The sequence below is a fragment of the Pleurodeles waltl genome, chromosome 8, assembly GCF_031143425.1.
Source record: "Pleurodeles waltl isolate 20211129_DDA chromosome 8, aPleWal1.hap1.20221129, whole genome shotgun sequence".
Lineage (NCBI taxonomy): Eukaryota > Metazoa > Chordata > Amphibia > Caudata > Salamandridae > Pleurodeles > Pleurodeles waltl.
In genome coordinates, this window is record NC_090447.1 from 1,389,377,676 (window position 1) to 1,389,398,394 (window position 20,719).

Sequence of the window (20,719 nt, forward strand, 5' to 3'; positions counted from 1 at the left end):
TTTTCCAATGTGTTACCTAAACGATGGGTGATTCTCCATAACAGCTCTCCTTTCTGCCTTCAAAATAGACGAACAGTATTTGATTTTCTAGACTTTGAAAATGAAAACAGTCCCACAATATCATAGCTCAAAAGATGAGAAGTTTAGAAATCAAGATCCATGTTGAATCAATCAATGCTGATGATCCAGAAAATAATACGCAACAATCAAGCACTTTTTAAAAGCTACAGCCTATCACTTTGTAAACTTTGTTGCTCTCCATAAAACAAAAACCTTTCTGAAAACATTATTTTGTTATTGCAATATTATGTTTTAATTAAATTCATCAATACCAATGTTTGAATGCAAAATAAAACAGAGATGCATAATATTATATAAGATGCCTATGGAGTAGTCAAAAAAATATCACATCTGTGCTAAGTATTTCCTTTTAAAGAATCCAGGTACAAGTCACTGGCTTGCTGATCTGCATGGTCTTCTGAAGGGGAAAGTGACAGCGATGCGCGGCTCTTCTGTGCCACGCCACACACATCCCACTTTGTTGATATGATGTTTTTCCTAAATAAAACTGTGGTTACATAGGAAACCAGAATGATGGTGACCAGGGAGCACAGCATAATGAATGTTTTAAATGGGAACAGTTGTATGTAGGTGCCATCCACAAGCCTGCAGCCTGGGTAATGTATCGCAGGAGGGAGTTTAAGCGCATTCTCCCCCGCCAGCAACCGCAGTACAAAGCCGAAGGTGAACCCTGCCGCCGAGCCATATGTGTTGGTCCCCGGAATAAAGAGGGCGCAGCACAGCTGGGGGAACAGTACCGCATACACCAGCTCTCCACTCAGGAACCACAGATCATAGATGGAGCTCGAAAGGAAAGCTAGACCAGTGCCTACTGATCCAAACACAACCATGGAGATCCGCATGATGCACAGTGTCTCTGCCTCGGAAGCCTGGAGAGAGAGAAAACAAATGCTGGAAATTTTTCAGCTTATTCAAATCTTTAAGATACACTTTACTGGAACAGAGCGTCATACAAGTTTCATTTCCCCAGGAAGGTGAGCTGTCTTTTCTAGATCCTCTCACAATGCACAGCAAATATGTCTTGCTGATTGCAACGTTGTACATTACTGAAATGGTTAACAGTTCACTGTACAATATGAAGGCCCTGATTTAGAGTTGGGCTCAGGGGGTTACTCTGTCACAAAGGTGACAGAACGGATATCCTGTCTGCCATATTACGATCCCATTTTTGCCTATGGAGATCGTAATTAAGGGGACGGGATATCCGTCACGTTTAGGACAGAGTAACTTGTCCGCCAAACTCTAAATCAGACCCTAAGGCATTTGTAAGAGGTTTTTATGGGCTTTATGACCATTGGTTCATTTGGGGAATTTAATTTACCCAACGACATCTATCTATCTAACCATCTAAATCTTATTCGGTCACGAAGTCCTACTAAATTTGAATATAGGTGTACCTACTGCTATGTTACTGAATTTTACTAGCACCTCCGAATTCAGTCTTAAATGTTTACCCTAAGGGAACGATAATTCATGCCCTAGTGATGCATAGACAATTACCCCACATATTACCTCGCTCATGACATGTTCTTTAACATTATTGATAACATCACTGCAACGTCTGAAATGGCACCATTAAGAACAAGATTGGGCATGGTATGGACCCAAGTTATAGTTACCTTAGGGCATGAGTTATAGGTACTAGAGATAACTACAACTGTTGAATTCCAGTGTTTTTTGAGTTTAGAAGTTAAATTGCAACTGAACATTTCAACTAACTATAAAGTCTCTTTAACCTTTGTTTTTGTCAGTGATTATATATCTATTTCAAGGTGAGTAGATGTGGAGTGGAGTTAGCCGTGATAAGTGAAACTAAAGACTGGCACTTAATTCTCATGCTCATAAGGGCTCCCTAAAAATATATAATTTTGGGTCTTTACTGAAGTGTTCACTAAATTCCCCATGCAAACTGAATCAAACAACTGAATACACCAGGGCTTAGTTTTACCATCATTTTGCACTGTGTTTCCACCACTTTTTTGACACATCCATGATGCAAAATGTTAGTTGCTGTTTAGTAAGCCACGTAAAAGCCGACTTGCATTGCCTTGCATGGCTTGGTAAAAAATATGTAATGCAATGCAGACCCTTCCGCTGCCTTGCATTACACAGCGCCTGGGAAGCGTTCCATGGGCGGAGCATGGGCATTCTTATTCGTCCGCCCATGTGGTTTGACGCATTTCCAGATTTACTAAAGGTAGTAAACCTATGAATGTGTCAAAATGCAGCATCTTCCCCAGTGAGGCACAAAGAGGAGAAATATGTTTATTTTGTCTCATTCTTTCTATGTAAGAGGCAAATTGCCTTACAAGATTGTTTTTGTGCGGAAATGTATCCCTTCCTACACAAAAACAATTCTTTGCTGCTTGAACATTTGATAAATATGCCCCCAGGGACTTTGAGTTCTATAAATGACTAATATTAAATTACATTCACAGAATGACTTGGTCAGGAGTGACAATGCCAACCCACTATGTGTCCGAATGCTAGATGGACGCCTGCTGTATTTCAGCATTCAAAACAGGCCACAAGGATTTGCAAGTGATTCTTACCCCATTAATATGACTGAGGCAGATGGTTTCCAAAGTTTTCAAACTACTCCTTTGCAGTGCAGAACAAGCTCTTCCTTGTACCACAAAGGAAGGGGTTGGTTGGTCGCAATGCAGTGCAAGATTTGAAACTAGGCTCTTTTTGTGAGCAGAGTGTAAACTGTCAAATTTGGACTGCTTATACTTTCAAATGCTTTTGCCTGCACTCAGTACGCACAATCAGAAATATGTAGGTTTGTGGGTATCAAAAAGCTCCTATGGGTACTTTTTCACCTTTAAAACAAAAGCTAGTGCAGGAAAAAGTTAATTCTTGATTTTGCGAATGCAAAGTCTGAAATGTCAATACAGAAAAGTGCTTTGTGATTCATAAATACAATTCTGTATCAAAAAGCAGGAAGCATTTTGACCCCTTGCACATTGCAAGGGAAAAGGGGAGGCAAAGGCTCATTCTGCCCATGCCCTCCCCCCAACACGAAATTTGTACAAATGCTTTGTGACACTTTTTGAAGTTCTAAAGCATGGAATGGATTGTTCACCTACTGTCATAGTGTGCTCTACCCATATAATCCCAGAATCCCACACCAAAACCCTAAAGATGCGTATGAAATAATCCAGTTTGTTTGGAAGATTATACTTTCTAAACGCATTATATGAATGTAAAACTCCAGGTTCAAAAAGTGACTCTCTCAAACACCTAATTAACACTTTGATACACAACAATATCACAGATGGGTCTTTTGAGATCTAATGACTATATAATTAATTTGACATTTATTTAGAAAAAGACACGGACCTTATATAGTATCAACAAAAAACATTGGTGTGGTTTAACCATAACCAAAATGATGCATGAATCACTAAGGTATTCCTCACCTTTTTCCTGAAAATTTTCTTGTAAATATTGTGTGCAAACATAGAACTGGCAGACAGTAGTGACGAGTCTGCAGAAGACATGACGGCAGCAGCAATGGCACCTAAGCCAGCAACAGAAACTAATGTTGGGCAGAGATACTGCAGAACAATTGCCAAAACCATGCTTGACTCTCCTCTTGCTGTTGGGGATGGCAAGCCGTAGCTGGTTTGATTCCAGTCTAAAGTGAGAAGAAGATAAGATAAAAACCTGGTAAGCATCAGTAACAGCTTCTCTTTTGGGCCTTCTTCGGTACAATGAGACCCATTATGAACAGTGAGTAGTCATGGGAGCACCAGTGAGTGGACTATTAGTACAATGATCAAGAAATACAATGTATGTTACAGTCTCTGTGTCATCTGGTCTTTCACCCTTTCACCGCCAGGTTACGGCTGAACTCTATGCATTGAGCCAATACAACCATCAACACAAAAGCACGATACACACACGTCAAAAATCAAGATGTTATGAAACAAAAACAAAAAGTTCAGAGCAATTGTCTTCTCAGTCTTCTTTTTCATTTAATTTGATTGTGATTTGTCCACGTGCAGACAAAAGGCTTAAAACACATCCAATGTGTAGTTTTTGTGTAGCTGTTGTTCAACCACACTTTACACTAAAAAGCCATTTTTGATTTTCCTATAACTTTCATCCCCTCAGACAGATTTGCACCAAACTTGACACTTGCTTAGAACATGCAACTAAAGTCCAGCGAGCCAATTTTAATACAGTTCTGACCTGCAACCCCAACAACAACCTCCATTCTGGAGGTCATGAGGGCTGCAGAGTTTTTGCTTTCTCTATGGCTCTGTGCTCCTCCAGCTTTTTGCCCCACATTCCCCCAATCTTGGTACGAGTTGCTGGTCTACTGTTGTCTAGAGCTGACGGGCGGGTTGGCTCAGATAAGACGGTACTACATGTGATTAATGTTTTCAGTATCAAAATTATACAGGTCCCCTCCACTACCTATCATGAGAAACAAATATTGTGCCTCTTGCCCTTTTTCCTTTGAGTCAATGCTTTGCTGGATGTAAAATACTGACAGCAATGAAGGACTAAGGTGCAGTGCCCATCATGGTGAGGAGTGCAGAATTTGGAGTCACTGTTGACCAAACCGGATGTTGCCGAGCTTTGTGACTTGGCAGGTGGGCAAGCTTTGAGGTGGAGTGGATGAAGGCCAAAAATACTTTACCCTATATCAGTAGCAGAATTAAATCTTGCCTAATGACCACTAACTCAAGTGACGTTATCTGGAGCCTCTGACCTGGGTACTTGTGGAGGTACCGTGGGTAGGCAAAATTGAGGTTTATGGCCCCTGAATTTTGAACCCTGTCCAGGTGTCAATAAGGTTAAACTAGTAAAGAAGACCCATTCTGCTGTCACAAAGAAACTAACTAAAATAACTACAGAGGCTCCCATCTGGAAGGATTGTTTCCAGCTGCACCCTTCAATGTAGGTGGAGGGACTGTAGCAAACATGAAGAATTGGATGAACAGGCAGGTACAGCAAAAAGTGAAAACTTACTAATGGCATAATTTGAGAGACTAAGCGGAGAGGTGTTTTGAGGCCCAGTTAAGCTAGGCTAGATTTGTGTCACTAGATGGTTAACTGGAAAGTGTCTTAAGACTCACAGAAGTGGAATTCTAGTGCACATCATTGAAAAGTAAGCAGTAACAATGGGAACGTTCTCAGCCTTTCAATGGAAAATAGAAATCACTGCATGTTCAATACTGTGCAGTTTTGCCAACATCCTTGCTGGAGGATACAGTTAAAGGTTGATTAACTCAGAGGGAGAACTGAAAATCTTGATTGTGTGTATTTTGAATGAGACAGCGCCACATCTGGAAAGGAGAGGGTCACTGATATGGGGAAGGCTGTGTGGCTGCTCAGAAAGAAGAAGCAGGCTGGTGAGTGAGTGACTCTTTGTGGCTCTAAACGGGAAGAGACATTGAGAAGATGTTTTAATTTGGACACACAATTTGTGACATTTGGTTCAGCAGATACGAATCTTTCCAGATGTGTGTCCTGTGATGGCTTCAAAGAGGAAGGATCTCCAGACACCAAAAAGAGACTTTGGCAATCTTTGGATCTTGGCTTGTGATTTCTTTGTAGCCATGGCAAAAGCCATTACAAAACATTTCTTGTCATGGAGAGAGAGGTTGCCTCTGCATATTTGAAAACCATAAAAGCCTGTCATCAAACACTGACCCAGTTTGATGTTTGAGTGACAGTGCGTCCCCTGTAGACCCACCTTGCTTTGTGTGGGCCCCCATCCACCTGAACCCTGATACATTCTGGGGAAGTACTTTTTTCTGGGACTATTGGCTGGATCCAACTTTTTAATGTAGGGAACAAGTGACCAGTTATGTCATTACTCTTACTGCATTTGTCCTGCAATCCACCTACATGTTATATCAACATTGGTGCTTCATTCTTGTAATGGACACATTCTATTTGACTTTGCTGTTTGTAGCTGGTATGGGTGGTATAATTTGCTGTTTATTTGAGAGTGGTGTTTGCAGTTGATGTGATCACTTACTCTTGCTGTGTGGGCATCTACCTGACTGTATTTAATTATCCAGGTGTGAATTTCCTGACTCCATTGTCTCCTAACCTGATACTAAAGTTGATTTACCAGGGCATGGCCTAGCAGAGATGCCTTTGTTGTCTTGGTCTTGAAAATATGGAATCTCCTTCTTTCATAGGTTAAGAGTATTTTGAAACAGGTCTTTCTTTAGACTTTAGGCTTTGCAAAGTAACATCTTCCACCATAACAATCTCAGACACTCGCTACTTTGACAAGAGACTTGATGGATTGTGAATATTGCTTTCTACATGTATTAATAATAACAATAGTAATAATGACAAATACAGTACTAAAACATTTAAGCAAGTGATTTTACTTCCCTGTGGATGCTGCCACTGCACCAATGAGAACAGAGGGAATGGCCATGAGAGCACATATGAATCCAGCAATGTAGGAGGTTAGTTGAGCTTGAGAGGTGGAGGAAGCAGCAAGAACTCTTTGAAAATAGACTTGCCAGGCAATGCTTCCAAGAGCCTAAAACCATAACATATAAAAATACCATTATTCGCTGAAGTTCATGTTGCTGGTAACAATTTGAATCACAGAAGGAATTTGCACAATTAGGGTAAATGTTGTGAGAGTACTTCATAAAAACAATGTGAATCATACCAGTCAGGGCAGCCTATGAGTGTGAGCGTTTGTGACATACGAGATGGCGATCCTGCTAATGGCAAGCAGGAGTGGTTCGAGAGACTCATCTCATGTTGTTCATTGTTTTGCATTTACACATTTTCATGTGGCTCCACTTATTTTTTTGGAGCAAAATCGACTTCGGTGCACCTTCTCATGCTCTTACTTGATGTCCTCAAGTCAAACTGCTAGTTAAATGTCACCGATGTTGTCACCAGAGCACTGAAATTATTCCACACAATAATGACATGTTTTTGTATGACCATCCATACGTTTGAAGAACAACTACTCATTGCCAACAATAACATTTAGAAAACATTACCAGCCCTCATTTTGGAAATAATAAAAAAATTCTGAAAATGGTGGGATTTGAGAACATGTTATATTTTCCTCGGAAAGACTAAGATTCTGTGTTCCACACAAATAATTCTTATGAAAAATATTTTGATGTTCTCAGAAACTAAAGATAAAAATGCGTCAACAGGCACCTTTTGTAAATATCAACGTTGGTGGGCGCATGTGAACACAAGCCCACTTTCCAAAGGCTTTCCCTGCATGAGTATTTAGTGGTGGTGGACCTGTGGCAGCTGTGCATTTTTTAGGAACTGGATTAGGCTCACCTACCAATAGCTCGAAGACTCAAAGAGGAATGAGGATGAGACCCCTGCATACTGTGCTCTCAGACTCCTGCCTTGCACACTACAGAATTCTGAGAGGCCTGTTTCCACCTGTGCCTGAAAATTGAACCATGATGCCTGGGGGGTCCCAGAACTGGGAGAGGTAGTTTTCTTATCTGATCCTGTGGGCTACTCTGAATGTGTCTAAGGAAAGCCTGGCATCTAAGAGGGTGAAGAAGGACTAAGGCCAGGACCAGAATGAGAGGCGGTGGGTAAGAGTTCATCGTTTCCCAAACAACTAGGAAGCAACTGGGTAGGCTGTAAAATACCTGCACCAACTGGGGGTCCCTAAAGCCAGTCTCAAGACAGGTGTGATCCCGGAGGCCAGTCCACAAGGATTTACATAGTACAACATTCCATGGAGATTATCATTATATATAAACCAACGCTGTTCAATATTTGCTATACAAAATGTACATCTTATGTGATAGGACAGTGCATCATCATTTTGGTTGTGCCATGAATTAATATAGATCTAGAAAATGTCAAAATGCTTACCTAGGAAAATTAAACATGTTCAGCAGTGAATTACAATTTTCTTTAAGTTGCATTGTGTTTCCATAGTATAAATATCACTGATAGGCAAACAATCTTTCAGTGAAATTCTCAATTATTCTTCTTTCGTTGGCAGGTAGTGTTTATTGTACCTAAAGGGAGCATACTATTTCTGTCACAATGCTAGATAGCATTCTTGAATACATAAACCACCCCTTTTGAAACATAGCATTATTCCCTTTGTCATTCGAGGTCATGCCATGTAAGAACATTTAAACACAACTATCAAATTCATTGATTACATATCATAATTGATAAGAGTGTAGCTTCAAGAAGGTATCTGGAGTGTGATGAAGCAGAAAAAGAAAGACTAACAATTATTCATATATCATGTAACAAAATCGTATAAGGTAGTGTGATTTTAGCAAAGAAAAATAATGTATGTGGGAAAATGTGCCCACGAGGTAGTTCGCCATTATTATAAACAAGCTTAATTAATCATGAAGAATTGACAATGTAGTAATCCGTCATAATTGCAGATGTATTCCATGATTTTCTTGTTGAAACTGTTTTATGCTTAGCTTAAATTTAGCAGAGGCTTTGGCCTAGTTGCCTGGTCTCAAATTTAACTGCGTGGTTTTCACTTGTATTAACAAAAAAACGTATTTTAACTTTAAGACTGTATTTTTCCAGTAGAAATGACTAATACACTTATCTCAAGGTTTCGTGCTAGGCAAGTTTCATCCCTTTTGAAGCAAGGTCAGTTTCTGCAGGTGCAGACAATAAAGACACTGATACAGAAATAATTGGCAAACTTTGTTGCTACTTGTGTTCCAAAGCTCCAAGGACACCTTATGCATAAATGAGTACTAAGAGAAAGACACTATTCATTCGTCAAAAGGAAGCCACCCTATGAACCCTCCAATGGAAGACCCTGAAGAATTTGGAACGTTTCTTACTTAAACCCACCGGATAAAGAGAAGTCAGCCATTTTCTTTGATGCCATTTTGAAGCCAGATTCAAGACGCCATTTTAAATGACACTTTGATGCCTTTTCTCTGTTGCAGAGAAAGAGACTTTAAGAATTCTCACCCTAGAAACTTTAACTTTAATTTTGCCCCGTCTTGTCCATGCAGTAACTTTTGCCCCATTCTCCTTGTTGCCGCAAGGAAACTTGCTTTAACTTTGCCCCTTTGAAATCTGCCCCAGGCTGATCGAACCGGTACCTGAAGGACGAAGACTTTTCCTTGAATGCTGATTGTATTTGGTAATTATGAAAGGATAATTGTATTATGCATTGTGTTTTCCTTCTTAGGTACCAACTGCTTATTTTGACAGAGCCCAAGCTAGAAGTTTTCTAAATTTGTGTTGACTAAATTCGTTTTGCATGAAGCCCCACATGCCAATGCTAATCAGAGGTTAGTTGAGGCATTCATTTGATGCACCATGCTAAATTGAAATCTTGTTATGCTGACCGATGTATGCAATTAGTCAAATTCAGTTACTTATACTAGTGATTTGTATTGCTATAACCGAGTGCATTATAATCCAGATTTTGCATAGATTGCGTTTCTTCCGTCGCTATGGACAACTAGTAATGTTCGTATACGTATATCATTTGATTTTGAGACTTATTTATATTGTGCTAGCCTTGTTAATATAGGGAAATAAACTCATTAACCTTTAATAAACAGGTGTGGTTATTCATGACTGAAAGGTCATGGTGTGTCTTATTACTGATTTTCTGTTTAACAAATCTGTTGTTTGATCTATTAATTGAGTATTGGTTATTGATTATAAATGGTTATTGATTATTGATTTGAGTAATCCGACTATTCTAGGATGAGGGGAACCCAACTCGGTCAAAAGGTTCACCGACCTCCAGCGTGTCCAAGTACAAGTAAATTATAAAGACTGGACGCGCTATCAGTAGATGGTAGCAGAGATTGATGGTTTCGCCCTTTGGGACCCCATCCGAACAATAGATGGATTCAAGTTAGAATTTTCTTTGATAAAACAAGTTGGAGAGATGATGATGCCCTAAATCCCCAATGACTTTCCCGGAATCTCGGAGCTTGCGAATGGAGGATATGGAGGTGTGAGAATGTTTTTGGCGTTTCTAGTGACGGTATGAGTGAAGTTAGGATTTTGCGCTTGCATAGCTTATGCCGCAGATGAATTGTGAAGTTTGTGAGGATTTTAGGGGGTTACAAACTCCAATCAAAATTTTAGAGGAGTGATACTCCAAAGTGTGAGAGTAGGGAAGTCGTCAAACTTCATATGTGTGTAGCGCTTTGTGCAGAAAAATTGTCCACGTGGTTGTTGATGTTGAGACGGGCCCTGCGAGGTCAAGAGACTCCGGAGTATGTTGAAAAGTGTATGAGACACTTGGTTGATGTTGTAATTTGTTCGGTTTAGTAGGTTGATCGGGCGTGGTCAACAAGTCAGTACAAATGTTGAGGAATAAAAGACAATTTTCGACTTTGAGATTTGACGAATTCTAAGGCGCGCTAGAATAGTTCATTGATCAGTTGAGAGTAAAGTTTGCGGGTCAAATTTTGCTTGCGAAAGTGGGAAACCGAGAAAGATGGAATAACTGCAGAGGCTATTGAAAAATCCCTAAGGTTTCTGAAGCGATTGTATTACCCTTCCTGTAGTAAACCGACAGATTTGTTTTCTTCTTTTTGGTTAGTGCTCGCGGTATATTGCAGAAATTTGTTTTGAGTGAAGCTGAATGAAGGAAGACAAGCCGCAAGACTTTGTCAGCCGCAGTGTGTGGGTGTGACGTCACTAGGAGCCCCGCTGGGATAGGTTGGTTGGTGAGAAGGGTCGCGCACGGATTGGAAGCAGTCCGTGAAGCGCAATTGGTGGGGAAAGGCATGCAAAGAGTATTCCAGGAATTAAAGTCACTTATTGATTACATTTTTAAGAAAATAAAAGACAGAAAGATTACATTTTTCAAAGCACTTAAGAGTGCCTTGAGGGGAGATGTATATATTAAAGCAAATGTAGGAGAAGAAACACCTCCTCAGGGTACACCAGCTTACATCGTGATTGAAGAAAAGGGTGTCGCACCATGTCTATGGTTAAAGCAATGGTGTAAATTAACAGAAAAGCATGGAAGTGTAGTGTTTCCCATCCATGGGACGTTTAACCTAAGAATCTTGGAGAATTTAAGATTTGCGCTATATGACATGAAAGTACCTCCAAGACCAGCACAGTTTGAGGCATTAGCAATTTGGGAACAAATGGCTAGGAGGCAGCTACAAAAGAAATTTGAGACAAGAGTGAGAAAAGTAGAAAAGACACTAGCGGATGCTAGATGGGATAGTACTCAAAAGGTTTGGAGATCAGACATATTGCAGGGAATTCAATTGTTTCCAGCAATTACTGACGAAGCAGAGATGGAAGGAAGGAAAGCTACCTATAAAACAAACAGGAGTCAGTCCAGAGATAGAGAAAACAATAGAAATTCGAAAAGGTCAGACGAACCAGACGATGAGGAGTTCATTCTGCAATTGCTAAATGACCGCCCGCAACCATATGTGGAAAGCGAAAATGGCCCAAGCACTAGTACTGCCCCTCCAGAACCAATACAGGATACTGTAACACCGAATTTGAGAATATTGCAGAGGCAAAGTAGTCCCGATATGCCTTTTACACCGGAAATACAACAAGTTCAGAGAATATATCCTGACATGGCGAAATTGAAACCTGTCAATGATTATCAGCCACAGGTTCAGAGGGGCTATTATAATGAGCATAATTTGGAAATGACCTCTAATTTAATGGCGCAGGGAGGACAGAATTACCAAAGACCGACATTGATTCAAGCCGAATCAACACAAATTTTGATGCCTCAAAAGCAGATGCAAGAAGTGCCGAAATACATTCAAATAGCAGAAAACCAATTAGACATGCCAGCAATGATGAACCATACTGTGGGAATTAACATGCCACAGAATTCGGGGAACAGACAGAATCTGGATGCAATATCTTTGCCTATCACTGTAGGTCCGCCAGTGCCATTGTATATACAGGCAAAGCCCAATGCATGCGACCAAGGGGTAATGACACAAAATGAGACAGGAAGGAGATGCATAGAAACTACTCAAGAAGCAACTCCGGTAGGAACACTGCCAAATAGATCTGTGTCTTTGTTGGAATTTAGTCCAATTCCAATTTGTGCTCCGTCAACTGTGGTAAGGTCAAGTCCACCACTAATAGTACCGCTAACTTCAAAAACAGAATTGTTACAGAAACCATCAGTAGCAGTAGACGTAAATGCCACATTAATGGGATTGAACACGCAACAGTTAACACAATGGTTGAACAGCCTGAACTCCCCAAAGAGTACACCCAGCGGGAAAGGAGAAGAATATTTGAATAGAATAAGATTGGGCATGGAAGCATATGAACTAGTAGAGGGAACGATGGGTCTGAACAGGTTAGAATTACACACAGAAGAAGAGCTGAGATACATGTGCCCTAGAATAACAAGAGAAGTAAGCAGCATACATAAGAGGTTCCAAGAAATTGCAGACAGAAACAAAGTAGACATAGGTAAAACCAAACACTTGAGCAGAAGTTACAGGTTAGACTTTGAAACAAAAGATTTTGAACACTCGAGGTCTGCAGGAATGAAAACACACCTTAAAGAGATACTGAAAAGCGCGCAGGTTTGGAGATGTTTAGACAAATGGGAGAGCAGATGGGTTAAGAAAAAGCACAAGAAGAAAGAAAGTACCCCTGACCAGAATGAGAAAGCACAACAGAATGATGATCTGATAACCATGTTACCAATGAGAGAAACGGCAGGGGGAAAACTTGTCCATGTACCATGGCACAGGTGCGATATTCAATCCTTTACGGATGATTACCCTAAGTTAAGAGAGAAACCGATCGAATGGTATCAACAAACAGATAGATTTGTGAAAGTCGCAAAATGTCTTTGGGAAGACCTGAATACTTTATTCGAAATTGTAGTTCCGGCAGATTTGTGGGAAGATTGTAAAAGGGCTGTAGGTTGGCCAACAAGTGAACCATAAAGAGATAGGGACACAGGTGCACCATCACCTACGGTAATGAGTTTGTACCATAAGGTGATTGAGCATTTAAAAACAAAAGTTGCGTCTAAAAATGTGGATTGGCAGAGAATTGACAGAACAGCACAAGAAGTTAAAGAGTCGATACATGCATACTATGAGAGATTGTTGAAAGCATTAAAAAATTACAGTGGCACGGAAACGATTGAGGCAAAGGACATGCTCCATTTTGTGTTCAGATTTGTGGAAGGATTGAGACCCGAAATCAGCAAGATGATTAAAATGCATTTGATTTGTTGGCAGTCAAAATCGATCGATGAAGTGTTGAATTATGCAAAATACTGCAGTGATGAGATCGAGACAAGACAGAAAAGATTGAAAGAAAAAGTGATGGTGATGCAGATTAGAGCAGCTCAGACAGGTTTGCAAGGTTTCCAACAACAGTTGCCGCAGCAGCAACAGCAGGGAAATGCTATGTTTCAGCCACAGATGAGAGGCAGAGGCCGAGGAGGTCTTGTGAATAATGGTCCTGATTTAAAATTAAACACTGATTCCAAATGGTATACAGGCAATGAAGAAGGTGATGCCATGTCACACGGGCGGAATTGTCGGGCATTGGAAACGGGAGTGCCCAATGTTGGTGCAGGAAGGTGTAGGTCAGCAAAACAATGATGTCAATACATTTCAGAATATGAGAGGACCGAAATTGAGAGGTCCAAATCCAAATTTCCAAAATAACGTGAATCAGATGCAGGGTCTACAACCCATACGACCACAGCAGGTGCAAATGCCCCGTGTACAAATGGTACAATCGCAGCCAATGCAACAGCAGTTTCCTATGGTACCTAATCAGCAAATGCAAATACCCTTAGCACCAATGAATCAGCAACAAGTAATGCTTCCTCAACAGGTCGCGGGTCAAGGAATGAATCAAAATGACACAGTACATCAATTCCTGTTACACAGTGAGAATGGATTAAACGATGTATGGGAGTGTGAAAGTTCAGATGAGGAGAGAAATTCTATGCTTGCAGCATCTTTGGAAGTTGATCAAAAGGGACCGTATGTGGAAGGAAGAGTTATGGGTTACAGCGTTTCATTCTTGGTTGACACAGAAGCTACACGCTCTACAGTCAGAAGTATCGAAGTACCAAATTTGCCACTTTCAGGGAGAACAGTTCAAGTAGTGGGAGTAGCAAATAGGTGTCTGACAGACCCAATCCCAGATCCAGTGCAAGTCAGAATTGGTAACTTTCAAGGGTCACATAAATTTGTGGTGTGTGACTCAAGTCCGATATCCCTATTAGGGAGAGATTTATTGTGCAAATTGGAATGCTCGATTATGTGCTCAAATGATGGAATTAAAATTCAGACAAACAGTGATGAGGAAGAAGAGGACAATTTAGGAGGGGACGAAGTGGAAACTGTCGATGAAGAGTATCCCCTGATTACTCTTTATCCAATGCTCACTGAAGCAGATATTCCTGCTGAGTTACAGGAAACAGTTGAAAAGGAAGTATGGGATATGACAGGGAAAGAAGTCGGATTGGTCCAAGGAGCAGAACAGTGAAAGTGACTGTAAAACCTAATGTAAATTTTCCCCAGACACCACAATACCATATGTCACAAGACACTCTCATGAAAGTCACCCAACTCATTGATGAGTTTGTGAAACAGGGAGTACTGAAAGAAGTACTAAGTAGTCCATGTAATTCACCAATCATGGGACTAATAAAACCGAGTGGAAAAGTCCGAATTGTTCAAGATTTGAGAAAAATAAATGACATAATGGTCAAATGTTGTCCCGTGGTACCAAATCCAGCTGTGATAATGTTTCAAATTCCTTGTGATGCAGAGTGGTTCTCAGTCATCGACTTGTTACAAGCATTCTTTTCTGTGCCTCTTCATGAGGACAGCCACTTTCTCTTTTGCTTCAAATTCTTGGACAGAGTCTACAGTTGGTGTCGAATTCCTCAAGGGTTTTCGGAGTCACCATCAATTTTCAATCAGATTCTAAAGAAAGATTTGGAATCATTGGATTTACCATTTGAATCAACCTTAGTACAGTATATTGACGATTTGTTGATCGCATCCAAAACAGAAAATTACTGTACGGTTGACACTATTGCCCTATTGAACCATTTGGGAAGGAATGGACACAAAGTGTCTCCTTCAAAATTGCAATTCTGCCAGAAGAAAGTGAAATATTTGGGTCACCAAATAGAGAAAGGGTCGAGAAGAATCATGAAAGAAAGAATAACAAGTGTACTTCAAATTAGCCCACCCAAGACCAGAAAAGAGGTGAGAAAGTTTTTGGGAATGGTGAGCTATTGTCACCAGTGGATTCCCAATTTCTCAACTCTAGCCAAACCTTTACTCAAACCGACCCAGAAAGATGCGCTGGATGAAATAGTTTTGAAAAGAGATGAAATGGATGCTTTTATTGAATTAAAGGAATGCATGTGCAGAGCTCCAGCTTTAGGTATGCCTGATTACACAAAGCCTTTCACATTGTTTTGTCATGAACGTGATGCATGTTCCTTGTCTGTCTTGACTCAAGCCCATGGTGGCGTAAACAGACCAGTAGCATATTTTTCAGCTACTTTGGATCAAGTCGCAGCAGCCTTACCAGGGTGCTTGCGTGCTGTAGCAGCAGTTGGTATAAGCCTAAATCAGAGTGAAGGAATAGTGATGGGACATCCTTTAACAGTTATGGTCCTTCACTCAGTCGAAATACTTTTGACACGTTCCCTAACACAGCACATGACTGGTGCTAGGCTTACAAGGTACAAGACAATAATTTTGGGATCACCCAATGTGCAGCTGAAAAGGTGCACTACGTTGAATCCAGCAACCTTGTTTCCCAGTGAAAATGTCAAAATTGAGAACGCCGAAGACATCGAGCACGACTGTCTTCAGGTGACTGAATTTTGTACTAAGCCAAGACCTGATATCAAAGACACCCGATTGGAAGAAAATGATCAAATTTATATTTGTTGATGGTTCATGTTTGAGAGATGCACTAGGAATATTGAAAGCAGGATATGCTGTATGTACAATAACCGGTGTTCTGGAAGCATCTTGGCTTCAGGGAGTTTACTCTGCACAGGTAGCGGAACTAGTAGCCCTTACTAGAGCTTGCCAACTTTCTGCATTAATGAAAGTCACCATTTACACTGACAGTCAGTACGGATTTGGAATAGTGCATGATTTTGGACAATTGTGGTCATAGAGAGGCTTCATGACCTCTTCAGGATCACCAGTGAAAAATGGTGAAAGAATAAGAGATTTGTTACATGCCATCCAGTTACCAGGAGAAGTAGCAGTGGTAAAATGCAGTGCACACTCAAAATCACAAGACTTCGTTTCTTTGGGAAACGGATATGCAGATCAAGTCGCAAGGTTTTGCGCATTGAACTGTATATTGCTCAGGGACGAATGGAACTTAATAAATGAGCCAGAACTTGAACCAAGTGAAGCCTTTGCTCTAAAAGTTGTAGATACAATCGAAGAATTGAAATTCCTACAAAATAATGTCAGTAAGGATGAGAAACTCTCATGGAGCAAATTACAATGTGTAAAGAAACCAGATGATTTGTGGGTTTCAAGTGAAGGGAGATTGGTTCTGCCAGACAGTCTTTTGACGCAATTAGCCAGGTTGTATCATGGACAAGCCCACCTTGGAAGGGATGCCATGATTAGATTATTCAAAATTGATTGGTTTAATCCCAAATTCCGTCAAGTTGCTGAAGCAGTTTGCCATTGTTGCGTCATTTGCCAACAAATGAACGCAGGGAAGGGAACAGTAGTACATTTGAGCCACATTGGAAGAGCAGGTGGGCCATTCAGCAGGATGCAAATGGATTTCATTGAGATGCCTATGCATGGAGGCTTGAAATATGTGTTGGTGATTGTGTGCATTTTTAGTCACTGGATTGAAGCATACCCTACTCGCAGAAATGACAGTCTCACAGTTGCAAAACTACTCTTGAGAGAACTAATACCACGTTTCGGATTCCCGATCTCTTTAGAATCAGATAGGGGAAGTCACTTCAATAACGAAGTAATCAAATTATTGTGTGCAGCACAGAACATTGAACAAAAATTGCATTGTAGCTACCGCCCTGAAGCATCAGGACTAGTGGAGCAAATGAATGGCACATTGAAATCGAGGATGGCGAAAATATGCGTATCCACAAACTTGAAATGGCCTGACGCGTTGCCCTTGGTGTTAATGTCAATTAGAAACACACCTGATAGAAAAACTGGACTATCACCGCATGAAATCCTCATGGGCAGAGCCATGAGACTTCCAGCAGTTCCTGCAAATGCTCTTGTAAATATTACAGATGATATGGTATTGGACTACTGCAAAGCTCTGGCTGGTGTGGTCCGCTCTTTTTCTCACCAGGTGGAGGCAACCACCTTGCCACCGATCCAAGGTCCAGGACACGCCCTGAAAGCAGGTGACTGGGTCGTGATAGAGAAGCACGTGAGGAAGTCGTGTCTGGAACCCCGTTGGAAAGAACCTTTTCAAGTGATTCTGACAACTACCACCGCTGTGAAGTGTGCGGGAGTTCCCAACTGGATTCACGCCAGTCACACGAAAAGGGTGACGTGTCCCACAGAAGAGGAAATTGAAGCACTGAAATTACCAGCAACTGACAGGAAAATACCAGACACTGAGACAGAACAAAGAGAGCCTGAAAGCAAACAAGCAGAAATCGAGACAGAAGAAATATTTGCTGAGGAAGACGCAGTCGATCCTTTTGAGGACAACAGAGAAGAAGCCTCAGGAAGTGATAAAGATCCTGGGGGTGACAAAGATCCTATCTCAGGTGAAGAAGCAGGAGAGCCTAATAAGAGGAGGGCTTTCCCAGAAACAGACGATACAGGAAAAGAAGGAGAAACCCTGATTGACCTCCTAGGGGAAGGAGACAAGACAGAGCAGGGTGAAATTGTTCAAATTCTTCCAGAACCGGTCGCAGGTCCATCAGGTGAAAATAGCACGAAACAGAGACAAAGCATATTGCCAGTGAAATCAAAGACTAAAGAATCATTAAAAGAAAATGAAGGGCCAAAGTTGAAGGAGAAAAGAAAAGAAGTGTATATCGCAATAACAACATCGAATGAAGAAAAAGACACAGCCAAAGAACAAGACAGAAGCGAAAGAGAATCGAAAGGAGATGCAAAATTGAAAAAGAAAAGAATACCGAGCAGAAGATATTCCGGTCCAGAATGGGCATACACAGCCACTAACGATTGGTCAGATGAATTTCTATCTCTCAGTCTCGAAAACGAAGAAGCAGAACGTCACTTTGGTACTTGAAAAGTGAAATTTCATGAACATTACCGAATAAGACATTGACAACCTGATTGACTTTTGAACCGGATAAGACATTGATAACTTGATTGACTTTGAAACCGATTTTGAGACAAAGCTGCTAAACCGATAAGAGACTAAGGGGTTCATTACAACATGCGGCCGCCAATGCGGCCGCACTCCCGCAGTCCCCATTACAACATCCCCGCTGGGCCGGCGGGCGCAAACCTAGTTTATGCCCGCTGGCCCAGCGGGGATGCGGGCGCAACATAGGAGCCGGCTCCTAATGGAGCCGGCGGTGTTGCGGCCGTGCGATGGGTGCAGTTGCACCCGTCGCGCTTTTCACTGTCTGCTATGCAGACAGTGAAAAGCTGCAAGGGGCCCTGTTAGGGGGCCCCTGCACTGCCCATGCCAGTGGCATGGGCAGTGCAGGGGCCCCCAGGGACCCCAGGACTCCCCTTACCGCCAGCCTCTTCCTGGCGGTGCAAACTGCCAGAAACAGGCTGGTGGTAGGGAAGTCATAATCCCCAGGGCAGCGCTGCTTGCAGCGCTGCCCTGGCGGATTATCACCGCCGGGGCTAAAACGGTGGGAAACCGCCGGCCCCGGTGGTGCGACCACGGCGCTACCGCCACGGTCAAAATACGCCGGGAGGCACCGCCAGCCTGTTGGCGGTGCTCCCGTCGTTTTGGCCCTGCGGTTGTAATACCGCCAGGGTCATAATGACCACCTAAGCTGCTAAAGAAAACCGTGTGAACATTGAACTCGTTCAGCTTTATATATATATCTGCAAATCTGATTTGATAAAGTGTCTTCAACTTTCTGATTCTATATAGATCATGCCAGGCAGTACTACAAAGGGACATAAAATGAAATGTTGTAAATACATGTGTATAGGTCTAATAACTGCATGTGTACTAATAATTATAGCAATAGTTCTTTGAATGCATGGAGAGAATGAAAGAGACGCGAATGATGCTTCTACTTCTAAAATTACTACTGAATTAACTCCTTTGCAGAAACTCGAACAAGACGAGAAATATTTACACGACAGGAAAGAACTCTCTTCCAACATCTTCTATCACTTGCTGAATGAGTATGTTGAGACAATCGATGCGAAAGATTGTTATGTATGCACACAAATACCTACCTCACTAATAGAAGGAGTGACATATCATAGCATGCCTCTTACGTATGGAATATTATGTAGCTTGTTACTGACCAGATTTTATGGCCAGGAGTCTATTCAATACTTCTATTCCAATCATGATGTCATGTTTTCATATGTCCCCATAATAGAGTACTTGAGTAAAGTAGCAAGAGATTATTATATAAAAATAGTTAGGGGATTCTTTGAACCACTATCACCTTTTTCCACAGCTCAAGCTCATAGAGAAAACCTTACATGCTTGCTTTCACCAGTATAGAAAAGCTTTTTAGATCACACTGAAGATAGAAGGAAAGTGGTAAAGGAGAAATTAGAAAGGGAATTACACAAAAGGACATCTGTAGATAACTATGCTTTTGCCGCAATAAAGAAACAGGGGAAATTAGCTTTAGATGCAACACACGTAGGAAAGCTTTGCATATATAGACCTAAATCATATTATGACACAATCTTTGTGGGAACGAGTGAATGTAAACACACGTTTTTGTTTCAGGCTAAATGGACTTTCATGTTACATATCCTAGATCCAGCTACTCCAGGAGTATACTATATTTGTGGACTCAATGCCTATTATCGCCTTCCAAAAGGATGGTATGGGAGATGTTACTTGGGAATAGTATTTGCAAAGATTTTTCAACTAGACGACTTAAAGAAATTTCCAAAGCTGTCTGAATTACATTGTATTCAGAAAAGGGAGACAGCTTCTGGTGTGGTAGGAGATATATTTAGAGCAATGATTCCTTCTGTAGGAGTTATATTGAATTCAATTAAAATACAAAAGTTGTCTACTATTGTGGATAACATGCTGACAAAATTCTCAGGGGCCATGATCCTGATTGATGCTGAACTTGCTGCAGAAAGAGCTATGACTCTTCAAAACCGGCTTGCTTTAGACATTCTTTTAGCAAAGAATGGCGGCGTTTGCAAAATGCTTAGTGCACGTCACTGTTGTTCTTATATACCAGACAACAGTGGGCAAATTAGGAAAATGCTTACAAATTTAGCTAACGAGAGTGCAGAATTGAAAGAACCAGGAGTATGGGAAAAGGTTGGAAAAGGATTTGCTTCCGTGGGAAATTGGCTCAGCAACATTTGGAACGGAATATTACTGAAAATAGTAAAAGGAATATTAATAATATTAATCTGCTTATTAGGTATTTGGGGAATATGGAAAGCTATTAAAATATTGAAATCAAGAAGCAAAAGGAGAAAAGAAGAGAAAGAACAAAATAAAATAGTAGAAATATACAGGGAAA

At 41.0% G+C, this 20,719-nt stretch overlaps 1 protein-coding gene across 1 annotated transcript in view; it reads right to left on the minus strand.

Annotated features, from left to right (window-relative positions):
• Positions 1-349: 349 nt before the first annotated feature.
• Positions 350-20,719, minus strand: part of LOC138249237 (high affinity choline transporter 1-like) — a 152,841-nt gene continuing 132,471 nt past the window's right edge. The window contains exons 6-8 of the mRNA XM_069203209.1: positions 6,450-6,601; positions 3,504-3,723; positions 350-950 (exon numbers count right to left, since the gene is read on the minus strand). Coding sequence (XP_069059310.1) covers positions 417-950; positions 3,504-3,723; positions 6,450-6,601 — 906 coding nt within the window. The 3' untranslated portion in view covers positions 350-416. The remainder of the gene's footprint in view (positions 951-3,503; positions 3,724-6,449; positions 6,602-20,719) is intronic.